The sequence below is a fragment of the Spinacia oleracea genome, chromosome 6, assembly GCF_020520425.1.
Source record: "Spinacia oleracea cultivar Varoflay chromosome 6, BTI_SOV_V1, whole genome shotgun sequence".
Lineage (NCBI taxonomy): Eukaryota > Viridiplantae > Streptophyta > Magnoliopsida > Caryophyllales > Amaranthaceae > Spinacia > Spinacia oleracea.
In genome coordinates, this window is record NC_079492.1 from 45,530,863 (window position 1) to 45,545,269 (window position 14,407).

The 14,407-nt window shown below is 35.0% G+C and overlaps 2 protein-coding genes across 3 annotated transcripts; one reads left to right on the forward strand and one right to left on the reverse strand.

Moving 5' to 3' along the window:
* The first annotated feature begins 1,347 nt into the window (after positions 1 to 1,347).
* On the forward strand, positions 1,348 to 5,981 carry LOC110797496 (putative serine/threonine-protein kinase). 2 transcript variants are annotated; one of them, XM_022002607.2, is made up of 7 exons: positions 1,348 to 1,616; positions 2,174 to 2,251; positions 3,426 to 3,538; positions 3,957 to 4,167; positions 4,271 to 4,508; positions 4,652 to 4,739; positions 5,451 to 5,981. In XM_022002607.2, exons 2-7 carry the CDS (start codon positions 2,176 to 2,178, stop codon positions 5,754 to 5,756), a joined length of 1,032 nt encoding a protein of 343 aa, XP_021858299.1. In that variant the 5' UTR covers positions 1,348 to 1,616; positions 2,174 to 2,175; the 3' UTR covers positions 5,757 to 5,981. The 2 variants fall into 2 exon arrangements, with proteins under 2 accessions (XP_021858299.1, XP_021858297.1); XM_022002605.2 differs by having other exon boundaries at positions 1,353 to 1,616; positions 4,589 to 4,739.
* Positions 5,982 to 6,230: 249 nt separating this feature from the next.
* Positions 6,231 to 10,978, reverse strand: LOC110797495 (clathrin light chain 2). Its single transcript, XM_022002604.2, has 3 exons — positions 10,342 to 10,978; positions 7,179 to 7,332; positions 6,231 to 7,086 (listed from the first exon to the last, which is right to left on the reverse strand). Exons 1-3 carry the CDS (start codon positions 10,731 to 10,733, stop codon positions 6,583 to 6,585), a joined length of 1,050 nt encoding a protein of 349 aa, XP_021858296.1. The 5' UTR covers positions 10,734 to 10,978; the 3' UTR covers positions 6,231 to 6,582.
* Positions 10,979 to 14,407: the final 3,429 nt, after the last annotated feature.

Here is a 14,407-nt window from a genome sequence, read left to right on the forward strand (position 1 = left end):
TATTGTAGAGTCTATAATGGTGAGTTTATCCCTCAAACTCAACCCCTATCTTCAGACTCCGCCACGTCAATTTTTCACTAACTTTTACCTACTTTTTTTAAGTATTCAGGCACACACAAGTCTCTCCCTATTTTTTTTACGCATTACCCCAAGACTTGCAAAAGAATCAACTTAACTCTTTTAAAAAAAGATAATTAAATAGGATAAAGTATGATGATGTGGTATAATTTGATTTGGTTGGAGAAAAAGTCGAGTTTTAAGTGAGTTTTGAATTTTCAAACTCAATTCAAGATTTGTTGTAGTCTTTTACCACATTAAGTAAGTCTTAAATTTTACCACATTATCCCAAAACTGATAAACTCACCTTAAACAACACTAGAGGATCCGAGCCCCACCGAAAAGGTTACATATACCCTCAGGGTATGAAACTTTGAGCTCTGATTGGTGTAAAATTTTAAATTCGATGTGGGGTTGCTATTTTAGATTAAAATTTTAATCCCATGTGGGGTTGCTTATGTGAAAACAACCAATGGGAGTTTAGTATATATTACTATTTGATACCCTGAGGGTATATGTAGCAGATTCCGAATCCCACTGTTGATATTATGATATAGCCAACCCGTATTAAATCCGTCTTAAAAAATGTAGGTACATTCCCTAACCGAGTAGACAAGTTGGTATTCTGGTCAAGACCACGAAGCAGTTGAAATCTCCATCAAACAAAAGAATTTAAAACATCAAACAAAACGAATAGTCAAAACACACAAAATACATAAAATTTGTGGACACAGAGAATACTACTCCGTAGCATGAAAGTTGAAATGTGTACACACACAAATTGTAGAGGTTGGGGAGGGGGCATGCTGTGATGTGTGAGCAAACACATCACAGGGGTATTTTCGTAAATTTACACCAACATCAAACAAATTAGGAATATGACAAAATGAATAGGACAACCGGAAAATGACAAAATTAATAAATAAAAGAGAAGAGAATGACAGAAAAAGAGGAGAGAGAAAGTGACATGAAGTACCATTTCTCTTTTACAATGTACCATTCTTTAAAAAACAAGTACCATTTTCTTTTAAAATGTACCATTCTTTAAAAAACAAGTACCATTTTTTAACAAAATACCATTTATTTTTTACAAAATGCCATTCTTATTTAAAAAATACCATTTTATTTCATCTTTTGTACCATTACATCATTTATTCGATCCATAATCGGTCCAAAAAAATATAACAGAAAGCAATTTTGTCTTTTCTCTATTTTATTTCTTTGTTGGTGTTATGTTTTTGGTGATACATCACAGATTTTTAATTCCTCCAAATTGTATGAACATTGAAATTTTTTTCCCGATTCAGCCAATGCGATGACGACACTTTCTCTTTCCTACCTCTCTACTTCCATCTTATGTTACAGAGTAGCAAGAAAACGACATTTTCTATTGACAAAGCTCCTTTTTTCTGCTTTATATATCAATTTTGTTGGACCTTTTATAACCCATTTACGGAGTATTATTTATTTGTTTTTGATAAGTACAAATAATATATAGAATCTCAGATTTTCAAGCCCTTTTAATGATAACTGTCATCATCATCTTCAGTAAGCACAAGGTAATTAATCACCTACTGTTTTTTTTTTTTGAATTATGCTTCTGATTATGGTAATTTTGATCTCTTGGATTTTTTAAAGTTAATTTTGTTGCTGATTACTGTTTTTTAAAGGTTGATTTTTTTTGGGGTTTCTTTGAATTTTACTTTTGAAATGAGGTTGAGCTCAATTTTGAGTTCAAGTAATTTAGGTTAAACTAAGAAAAAAATATGGGCATGGGGAATTATGATATATTTTCCATTTTTCAGTTTATTAATTAATGATTTAATCATAGTTTTTTTGGGGGTTGAATTTCCTGTTTTTTTAACTCAAATTTCAGAAGAATGGACCAAATTTTTATATTGCTGATCATGTGGATGGACTGACTGCTGCAAAAAGCTGTATCAATTATTTAATTTTATAGAGAATATTAATTGGGTTTTTTATAATCAGTAGTAGATTAAGAATATTACTCAAGTTCCTGGTATAATTTCAGGGGTGCAGAACTGCAGATAGTTTCTGGGTGCTTGTCTTTTGTGTATTATCTCATATGAGTTTTGTATTTCTTGCAAACAAACAGATATGAGCTGTGGCTGCTTTGGAAACCCTTCTTCACAGAGAAAAAAGACTCCTGTCCTAGCTCTTAGAGAAGTGGAGGGTAAGATTCATGGTTTTTTTGACCATTTATTAGTTACTGCTATGTTAGTGCCGTATTGCCGTTTGGTGTTGAACAGGTTTCGAAAATCATAGTCGTTTTGAGATTTCTCCCTATGTTCTAATGGACACTTTGTACTTGAAGTAATGAATGACACTAACTTCTCCCCTAAAAAAAACATGTTTTGTATTGTATAATTGCTGTATATTTGAAGTTGAGTTGAGTGTATTTCATAGAAATGTAATATTGTTGATCACCTATTGGAAAAATGGACAGCAGAAGTTATTCTGATGATGTCTATGAAGGAGGCGTTTCTGTGTCGCCAAGGGATTTCTTGGTCTTGGATAGTTGGATGTAATGGCTTCTTGTAATATCTGACGATTAGACGAGGCAATATATGAAAAGGGAATATCGAGTCACTCTTCGGTGTTAGAAGTGACAAGATAAGTTAATGCTCCCTCGTTATAATATAATCGGCTATATATTGACTTTTGTTGTCTTCAAAGGTTATTAAATATGATCATTAGTTTCTTAAACAATATATTGATTAGTGACGCAAAATCTCTCTTGTAAGATTCTTCTCAACCAAGCGAAATAGGAGAATATCTTATAGTTTATATTTTCTACTTATAGGTAGTAGACTGGTAATCAATAACAACAAGGTTTGATCATAAAAATTTAAATGTAATTAATTATTTGGGTAGGAAGGAACAATTTTGGAAAGGTTAATTTTTTTATGACACAAGCACACAATTGACGACTCACATCGAAAGAGTAATATCTGCTTTGGCGGTGTTAAGAGTTTGGGACAAAGGGTTTAGGGTGTGATGAACATGACATTTGAAGAAGGGGGGGGTCTTTTCATGTTGAGAGACTGGTTCAATGTCTAGTACGGAATAATTGTTTGACCATGTGAGACGATTCTTTTTAACAAGTGATTTGGCAATGTAAATTGCACATTCATTCTTCCATGCACAATAGGCAACTTAGTTTCCAGAAGAGCATAATTCACAATGTAGGCCAAGTTATTTCTTTCTTGTTGAATCAGAATAGCTTTTGATCTGGTTTTAAACTGTAAGTCTCGTTGTGACACTCTGAGATGCCATTTTGTTCATTTTCTATTCGGTACCTTTTTCACCTTTTGAGCTAATAAAGATTTCTATATTCTTGAAAACAGGGCACTTGCTTGAGAACATCAGACGTTTCTCGTACAATGAATTACGAGTAGCAACAAATAATTTTAATTCGAGCAATAAAATAGGGCGTGGAGGATTTGGAATAGTATATAAGGTACTCATTTTGTATTCTTCTGGCTATATCGTGCTTAATGTTTGGACTGACTGCTTAATTTAATTGAACTCTGTATCTTTCATGGGTTTTCTTCTAATTCTCTTCAACAAACCCACCTTTCCTGGTTTTTGGTGTACCTCTTCAATGCTGTTTTGTGCTTTCTTCTTCTTTTGATGAATGTAGTTTTGTATTTCTGTCAAATAATAACTGCACAATATTCTATGTTGCCCACCTTTGCAGTGATACTTAACATATTTCCTGTTTGGTTTAAGATATCCGTTATTCATATTTATACTCTTCTTCTTGTCGTTCGTGAAACAAGTGATTTGATTGTTTTATTATTGCTGAAAATATATTTTATCAACTAAATTTGATTCTCTATGAAGAAATCAAGCTGATCAAGCTGTTATTTTGTTAGGGAATCTTCAAAAGTGGACTGCAAGTTGCTGTTAAAACACTCTCGGCTGAATCAAAACAAGGATTACGTGAATTTTTGACTGAAATAAACATCATTTCTAATGTGAGGCACCCAAACCTAGTTGAGTTGATTGGATGCTGCGTTGAAGGAGCTAACCGCATCTTAGTATATGAGTATGTTGTAAATAACAGTCTTGACCGTGCCTTATTAGGTAAGATCACAAATTTTATAGAATAAGCTCAACGGCCTCTTGATTTGTGATTCCTTACTCAATGGTTTATGTAGAAGTTTTATTTAAACTGTTACTCTTGTAGGTTATACTAGTGATCGTAGTAAACTGAACTGGGAAAAGAGATCTGCTATCTGTTTAGGTACTGCTAGGGCTCTAGCTTTTCTTCATGAAGAACTTGTGCCGCGTATTGTGCATAGGGATATCAAAGCAAGTAATGTACTCCTTGATAAAGATTATCTACCAAAAGTTGGAGATTTTGGATTGGCTAAACTCTTCCCTGACGATATCACTCATATTAGCACCAGAATAGCTGGAACAACGTACGTATTCTAATTTTTGAAAAAGATGTCTCTAAAAGTTATGCTTCCATTGTCTGTTCATCTGTTGATTATGATCGCAGTGGTTACTTGGCACCAGAATATGCTATGGGTGGTCATCTGACAATGAAGGCTGATGTTTACAGCTTTGGGGTGCTTATACTTGAAATAGTTAGTGGCCAAAGCAGTTCTAAGTCAAATTGGGGTGGATCAAATAAAGTTCTTCTGGAATGGGTACGTGAATTTAATATTGAATATTGGTTGTTTCCTTCGCTTTCTTTCCATCTTTTCTTTGGTTTCCTTTCTTATGCCTTAATAAGATATTACTTACTAGTAGGACAACAAACTTCTGATGCCTCATGCTCTAATTTCTCTTTTTCCTTGGTTGGGGGTGGAGAGTGTGGACGTATGGTGTTCTTTACTCCGGTTTCAGAGTGTATGCAGTTATGTAGTTATGATAACATGTCCTTTCTATAGGCAAGGATATTAATCTGTCCTTCGGTGTGTATGCCAGTGGGTTGTATTTGTCTGTTGTCCGTAACCTCTCATTTGATTTTGTTTATTTGGGGGTGCAGGGGGTAAAGAGGAAGTCTTGAACAAGAATAGTGAGCGTCCATTTTGGACGCAAACAACCTTCATTGATACTGATTAGTTTGTTATTAGTTGTGATTAGTACCAACAAAGCAGAAAGTCTAAAACTGGTACAGTAGTTTATTGATAGACCAATAACTTACAAATTTATACCAATTACATACAAATTTATACCAATAACATACTAAATTTGTACCAATACAGGTTGTTTTGTCTTAAATGGACGCTCGCTGTTCTTGATTTAGCCAACCTCGGGGGCAAAAAGGGTCGTATTATATTTGTATTGAAATATCCTTTCTGGTTTATTACATGAAATGTCTAAATTCATAACAATGGTATGGTTTCACTCAATAGGCTTGGCAATTGTACGAGGAAGGGAGATTACTAGAGCTAGTGGATTCAGAAATGGGGGAATATCCAGAGGATAAGGCTATCAAGTACTTGATTGTGGCTTTCTTCTGCACCCAAGCAGGTGCTAACAGAAGGCCACTGATGAGTCAAGTTATTCATATGTTGTCTACGAAAACACGTTTGAACGACAAAGAATTGGCTGCCCCGGGTTTCTTTCCAGATACCGGTGGTAGTCAAAAGACATCTGCCGGCAGTTCTATTCACTTTAGCTCCACCCCCGTCACAATCACTGAAATGATTCCCAGATGAAGAATTAAATCACACATTATTTTTTATTGATTATTCCGTATGAATTTTTGACATATAGAAGATGAGGATCAAGAGTTGAGCATTTTTGAGTCTTTATTTTAAGGATGATTGGTAGTATCCTAGTTTGATTGATGAACATTAATTCAGGAAGTATTTAAGTTAATATCATTGTTAATTTTTTAAAATATTGTTAACGATATTAATTTCTAATGACAATTCTAATAAGGTTGTGCATAAAGATGTTTGTTATTCGCTAGCAAAATGAATTCTGTTCAAACCTCAAGGATAGAGAAAACTTAAATTATGAAGGGAAACTTGTGAAGTTTTTCAAACTCCGAATATCATTTGTGGACAACTCAAGTAACCCATTACCATATTGAAATGTTTAGGGTAAATTGACAAACTTTGAAGCATCTATTTACAAACATTGAAATGCATGTGAAGTAGTTAAGTAGGAAGGCAAGTGAACAGAGATTAAACAATATAACTGGCTACAAAAAATGAACAAATTGACATTGTTACAGCAACAGTTCTCAAGGAGCAATGAGTTTTTAAGTTTATGTGACACAAACACGAAAAACAAAATCCAAAAACCTGGATACCAATTCCCCAAATGAGAGAACTAAAGAATAATAAACTCTACGCCTGAGAAGAAAGACGGAAAGTCTCATGGACACTGCTGCGCATGGAAACAAAACTACATCATTTCCCTTCTCCATTAATACAAGACATCGGGAGATCAGAAGAGTGTGAAATTAGGATCCCGTATGAAAAATAAAACAAGCAAAAAGAGAGATTTGGACAAACATATTCATGTATAAACCAATCAAGCAATTGCTACTGGCTCGGCTTCAGGGGTTGGCTGCTCGGCTTCTGGGGTTGGCTGATCGGCTTCTGGAGTTGGCTGCTCAGCTTCTGGGGCTGGCTTCTCGGCTTCTGGGGTTGAATTCTCCTTTTCGGACTTTTGAGAAACACCGGGAGAGGCACTCTTTTCAGAACCAGAGGGCTTTTTCGTTGAATCTTTACCAGTTTTGGCATCTTTCTCTCCCTTTCCATCTTTGCCATCCTTGGCAGGCTCGGGTTTTGGTGGAATCATGTGAGGTGGTGGTGTATGCTTCAGTTTCACCAATATCTGTCTCATTCTTCCCATATCAGTGGGCTTCCCAGGCTTTGGACCTTGGATAACAGTGATTGATGCCTTCTTGTCATCTTCCTTCTTTCCTCTCCTCTTCTCAATGGTAGGAACCTCATAAGGAATGAGTTCTGCTATTGCTTTCCAGTACTGTTTATCTGCTTCTTTATGGAACTTGTCTTGATTAGCCAAGTATATCTGCTCAATGTCAAGCCCATGGAACAAATATTTAGAGAAGAAATAGTGAAATTGGCAATAAAGAAGAGTGTGGCAGCACAAATAGAAGATACCTTCTCTTTGTCCCTATTGTTCTTTATGTTGGTTTCAGTGTTAAGTTTTCTCTTCTCGAAGTATGCACGTTTGTACTCCTCAGCTTCTTCAATGATTTGCATCCTCATTTCTTTTTCCCTCTTTTCCTTTTCCTCCAGCCTAATGGCATTTTGACTGCACAATAACCATCCAAATTAAAGAAGTTTAGAAAATTGATGTTTGGCTACCTCCTCCATACTGTGCTGCGATAAAATAGGTGACATGGATACTTCTGAAATGTTATATGCATTACAAATGACACTAGGACACCAAGGTAATTTAGAACTGAATTTTCAATATTGCCTTTTTCATGCTTGAATGTAGTGGGTGCTCCTGTCTGTAGTGTGTCTATACCTATCTTCATGAAACTTAAGTGATAAAGTGGTAGACGAACTTGACTTCAGCTTATACCCCCCTCCTATATTACCAGGTGAGTTGAAGGATAATTTGCATATAACACAAATTAAGGCAATACAGGTTTCCACACAACTTTTCCAACTTTTTAAGTGTGGGGTTTGTTCTTCCAGAAACTACATGCTGGGCATCAGCGTTTTTTGTGATTGATGTCTTAGATGGTTCAGGGATCAGAAGTTGGTGGACCCTACTAAGGCTAAATTGGTGTTGACGTCTGGCTTGGCTGCAGTGATTGTGGCTTTCAAAAGGTGGTGGTGGATAGTTGCCAGGCAATGATCAAAGATTTTCAGAATAATACTATCAGTTTTTGTCCAACTTCTTTATTTACAAGCACTAATGTTATCATGTTCAGCTGTGTCTAACTTATTTACCCCCTCCACCCCTCACCCCCCCCCCCCCCCCCCCACAAACAAAAAGAACAAGAAAAAGTGGTACTGTAATAATAAAGCACACAGCCCATAGACCAGCTCAAAGGGCAATCAGAATTTTGGATAACTGGTGCGGAGATGGACCTACATGGTATGGCAATCTGTGGAGTGTTCTGTTTAACTTATATCAACTTATTTCAGAAAAAAACAGAAAAAAAAAAACTTAACTCTGTTCTTTTAACACTTGCAGCATTTGTACTTTTACGCTATTAACAAGTTCTCCTTTGACTATATTTTGTAATACTCATACATAAAAACATAATCATGTGGTATCTTGTTTGATTTGTCTCTATATATACTTGCATAATATCAACTTATATAATGTTTACTAAGAGCTAATTACAGATACTCAAATCAAAGTTACGCATTTTTAAGCGCAAAACACCAAATGCTGCGAGTAAAAAAGAACGGAGGTAATATCAAATAAGTTTCGATAAGGTCCATTAAGTTCAATTGACTCCTATAATAAATTCAATTCACGGCTACAATAAGTTCTTAAAAGTCAAATGCAGTTAAACAGAAAACACTCTAGTGATATCATATTCACCCCCTTTTTTGTGAGGCCAAACACGGGCTAGGGAGCAAAACCTAAGAAATGAGAACTGTACATAAGTCCATTCACCAGTACACAAAGCAACATTAGCCAGTACAATGGGTGGTATTCATACAAACATATTCTATTGGCACTCGAAAGTCTAGAACTAGCCTTAGACAAAATAATCATTGGACTGCATTCTTACCAATTCTATTATATCTTTCTTTAATAAACAATACACACCTTGCATAACTAGGTGTCTGCAACAACTCAGCAGTGCATAAGTTACGGAAGGATTAAATAGTTCTACATATGAACCAAAATCCAAGGGTAGTTTAAAGACTCTTCCTTATCCTAAACCAAGGCTTCCTGCATTCTTAGCAAACTCAATAAATACTTCAAATTCAATAACTCGAACTTAGGTAGAGGAATCAAAGAACATGCATATTCTTTTGGTGTAGAGAGAGTCACTAAGGGAAAGGCGACAAATGACATAGACGGGATTCGATCCCGGGTCTTGGGTACTACCCCTCTAAGACTTTACCAACTAAGCTAGTTAACATCCACCTAAAGAACATGAATTTGTGACTATAAGACTTCAAGCACAAACCCAACCTTCAAATCCTTCGCTCAATTCATTTCCAGTACTCTCTTTGACCAATTTAAAATCCAAAATCATTATGATAATTTCTTATTACCAATCAAAATTACAGCACACCCTTAAGGATTTCACTTTCAATAATACACATTATGAATTAAAACCAGAACACATCTTTAGAAAGTCATCCTAGATTCTTAGTTAAGCAAAGTCATAAGAGACAATAAAATGCCGATTGAAACAATAATCACCTTTTCTCTATTGACCTTCAGCTAGAAGCCTAAGTTTCAAAACCTGTTATCATTTTCTAGAAAAGAAAATTTCAGATTTCCGAGTATCTTGACCGTGAATGTCTTCCCAGCGGTGGAAAAGATTTCATAATCTAAATAAGACGATGACACCCTACCCCCCCCCCCCCCCCCCCACCAAATCTCCCATGTCTTATAAAGGAATCAATGGAGTACTCCCTCTAATGCCTCTGTCCGCTGCTTCCCCAACAAAGGAATTAAGCCAATGGAAAAATAAATTTTAGAACTAAGTTCAAATGAAATTTAGTTTCCAAAGAAAATGCAATTGACATTATAATTTCATCTGATCCAAACACGGCCTTAATTGAAGCTCATTTATTGTAACTCGTGACCTAGATAAGGATTATAGTTTAGTAAATCAGTCACATATTACTTACGGCAATGTTTGTGAGGTAAATCAAGCAATGACATCAAATTAAGGATGCATCTCCGATGTTTTCCACAGATGAATCTAATATTAATTCTAGGTGGATCCAACAACCATTTTTCAGATTAGCAAAATCCAATCAAAAGAACCACCACCAAGACCAATTAGCCTGTTGTCAATGTCTGGGAAGGTCAATTAAAAATGTACGCAAACTTAACACTATCTAATCAATGTAGATAGATTACAATTCACTACTCATTTGTTGATCAAATGTAACCCTCAAGCTTGGATCCCACTGATCATGAAAGAAAAACATCCAACTAAAAATGGAAACAATATTCTACGCCTACATTATCATTTGAAAAATCAAAATTCAAAACAAACAAGTAACTGAACACCCAATTACCAATATAAACAAAATCTAAAATCATTCCACAATCAGATCTGACCAAAATTGAGCTAAACTGAACAAATGAAGCGAAATCAAAACTCACCGGCGCCACTCGCGAAGAGCAGACCCTTCCTCATTCATCTGATCAGGAGGAGGAAGAATAGGACCATCAGAGGAGAAAACACCATCTTCATCAGCTCCCAAATCATAGGGCTTCCCATTACCATTTGAAACAGGGATCGGATCACCAAACGGCGATTCAGCATAATTAGGGTTTCCACCACCAAAAGGCATTGAAGAATCGTCCTCCACCTCCTCAGACTCAACGGTGACCTCATCGACGGCAGAGTAATCGTCGGAAGCGTTGGTGAAGGCGGAGGGATCGAAGCGCTGTGAAGGGAGGCGAGGGTCGTAGCCCATGTAGCCGTCGTCGAAGGGACGATCAGAGGGTCTGAGCTCATCGCCGTCGTTGCTGAAGGTGTCGAACGAAGACATCTTTTCAGTCGCTCAAGTTTTCTCTCTCCTAAACACCTTATTTATCTCTCTAGATTCTATCTCTCCTCGAGAAGGCTGGGAGCTCGGAGTGTAGAAATGGCGGATCTCGGTGATCTGAGAAATTGAAGTGGTGCTTCCAAGCTTGCGAGTTTTTATACGACTTTTAGAATTGACAGTCGGTCCACATTTCTATTCTTCGACAAAAGATTAAAGAAAATATTTTTTGAACTTTATTATTTAATCCGTACATACCTTCTATGATTTTTTTCCCCTTTTTATCTCGTGTTTGTAAGAAAAAAAATTACTCCCTCCGTATTTATTTAAGAGATACATTTGATCGGGCCCGGGTATTAAGAAAAAGAATTGAATGAAAAAAAGTAATAAAACAAGTGGGGTTGGGTACATATTTTAACAAGTAAAACAAATGGGGACCATTTCATTTAGGGGATGGGGGGTGGGGGTGGGGTGTAAATAAATTATTTAATTAGATGGTGGGGTTGATAAGTTACTAAATATGGCAAATGTATCTCTTAAATAAATACGGCCGGAAAAGGCAAGTGTATCCCTTAAATAAATACAGAGTGAGTATTGTTTAATGCGTGTTTATTCTCCCTTCGTCCCAAAATTATAGTCCTGTTTTTTAAATTGGACGTCCCAAAATTATAGTCTTATTTCTAATTTTGGTTACTATGTTAATTAAGGTCCACTTTCTCATGTCCTATATTAATTAAAAATATAACTCCACTGATCATGTACTATATTAATTAAGGTCCTCACTTTCATATGTACTATATTATCTTTCACATGTACTTTGTTTCACTTTTCTATACAACTCAATCATCATTTGTACTTTATTCCATTTTTTCATGTACTATATTCCATTTTTCTTAAAACCCGTGTTTTTGGTCAAACGAGACTATAATTATGGGACGGAGGGGGTATCTATCTATTACTATATACTAAGAGAGACACCAGGAATGACACGTGTCATTTCCTGGTGCAATTTTTTCCCGCCAAAATATTTTTTTATTTGTTTATTTTAAAATAAATAAATTACATTACGTTTTTTTAGGAAATTAAGATAAAAATATATTTTAATTACCATAGATGTGTACTGCATAATATATTATTGGAGGAGAGCTAAATCAATATTATTCTTTCCTTTATGATATAATTATTTATGTATTATTATAACTTTTTAATCTGGTAAGAAATATAAAAAAATATTGTTAAATAAACTTCTAATGTTAGTCTACTATTAATAATATAATACATGGTAACTGGTAGTAAGGATGTTAATTAAAATAATAATACATGCATGGTAGTAGATTTTACTCAATTCAAAATATGTTTTATTTGACTAACTCGGTTATGCTCGGGTCTTTTCGAAAATTAGTCTTGAGTCATTCGGGTTTGGTTAACGTAGTTAGATCGTTCTACATACAAATAGATGGCTATAATTTTAAACTTTGCATAGTAATATCGAAATTTAGTTCATTTGAATATTTTTTTTTACACAACTTTGAATTTATACTTTTTCATATATCCTTTTTACTCTCACGTTTTCCTAATATCACAAGTCTTTTAGTTACTATTAAAATAATAAATTGTTTTAGTAGTAGCCGTGCGTTGCACGGGCCCTAAACTAGTTATATATATAAGCAGTTATAATTCAAATAAATCATATGGTTAAAACGTAAATAATTAATACAAATAGGCATTATTGAATAAAACTATTGATATACAGAGTTGATCAAACAATAAAAACCAAGTTTTATTTCCTACGGAGTAATAGTTTTTATATATTTTCAATGTTATGGAAAACCCTTTTCGCCCCATTTTTATTTTATTTTAATAATTTTTTGATTGATGTGGTGCAAAATAGGCAATTTAGGCGGACTTCGAGCTTCTCGAGAGTTGACTTATAAATTAGAGATCAATTTTTTTGTTTGCGTTTCTTTATTATGTTGGCCAGTGTAGACTAGTGTTGAACCGCTAATGTCTTTAGTGCTTTTATATAAGTTAAAATAGATAGAAATGTTAGCGGATTTTTTGCTTAAATGTGAAAATGATGTTAGCGGTTCTATAGTTAAAACCGTTAATAATGTTAGTGGTTCCATAATTAAAACCCTAACCATGTTGGAATTTTTAATAATGTATGAAATACTTATTGAAAAATCTAGTTTGAAGCAAATTACGTTAGCGGTTATAAATTGCATAGAACCGCAAATATGTTAGAAGTTTTAAGCGTAGAACGACGAATGTTTATAATGTAGCAATTTTACACTAAACCCAAAGGGAACAAAATTGCCAATCCTACGTGGGCGACACTAAGGGAACAATTTTCACAGCAATGCAAACAAAAATTTGATTTTGGTATAAGCGACTTCTACGGTTTTAAAAGAAACTAATACGTAGTAGTTTTTTTCACATAGGTTTTGTGTAAAATCGGTAATTTAATTAGTGGTTTATTTGAGTTATCGTTGACCGTGAAATAAAAAAAAAGGACTAGTCTACATGCTAAACCCATGTGGATGGTATATAGGAAATTATTTTTATAATAAATGTATCTTAAGAACTTATTCTTTTTTTTTTGAGGGAACTTATTCATTTTAAAGCACTATAAAGAAAAAAATAGTTCGTTTAAATGAAAATACAAACCTTATTAAAGGAGACGGTTAATTATTTTTTTTAGCGCGAACGAGTTAGTAGCATTACGTACAAATGGGGTTAGGGGTAGTAAACTTCTAACATCTTGTATACAAGCACTCAGTGCCTTTTAACTTATGTGACAACATTGTTTAAATCCATATGTAGAGGAAAATTCTTGCTCAAATCCCCCACTACCCGACTACTTAAGCATCTTGGAGAGTTGGAGGAGGTAAGTTGTAGTAACGGAAATTTCATGAAATGCCCCCGAGTTTTGCTGTAATTCACCAAACGCCCATCAAGTTTCAACAATTCATAAAATACCCCTCACAATCCGTACAAATGCCCACCATACCCTTACTGTTAACAGACGTTAACTCTCCGTTAGAGGGAGTTTACCATTCTGCCCTTATTTTCCTTTTGGACGCCATAACCCTTCCCTACCCCTGGTTACCCATTCCAAAGTTGAAAAAAATCGCGACCCTGAAATTGCTTTGCTTCTCTCTCTCTCTCTCCCCTGTTCTTCCTCCTTCTTCCACCATAACTGCATCATCAATCTAACAAAAAGCTTCTGAATTTTGGTGCGCATTTAGTTGGTGAAGTAGTTTTCTGGGTTTTTAACCACACACGATTTCTCAAAAAGGGGATTTTGGCGAATTGGGCAAGGAAGCTGTAGAAGTTCAAGTGTGAATTTCGTGTTCTTAGGTTACTCGCGCATCGTTTAAGGTATGTAATGTCAATCTCTCAACTTTTTTTCGTTTTTTCAAACTTTTGTTGCGCAAATTTAGGGTTTCTGGAAAATTTGATGTTGGATGATGACTTGTTTGTTTGTGTTTTCATGAAATAAAGTAGGAATTTAGTAGTTAAGTGGCCTGCATGTCAAGTTGGAAATGGAAATTTATGTTTTTTGTTGATTTGCTTTTGTGTGTTAGGATGTCTGCTATTTGGTTGTTGCTGCACTATAAGTCCCATGACTTTGATGTGAGGGTTGTAGACACTGATAGATGTCAGTTGATTGACATATT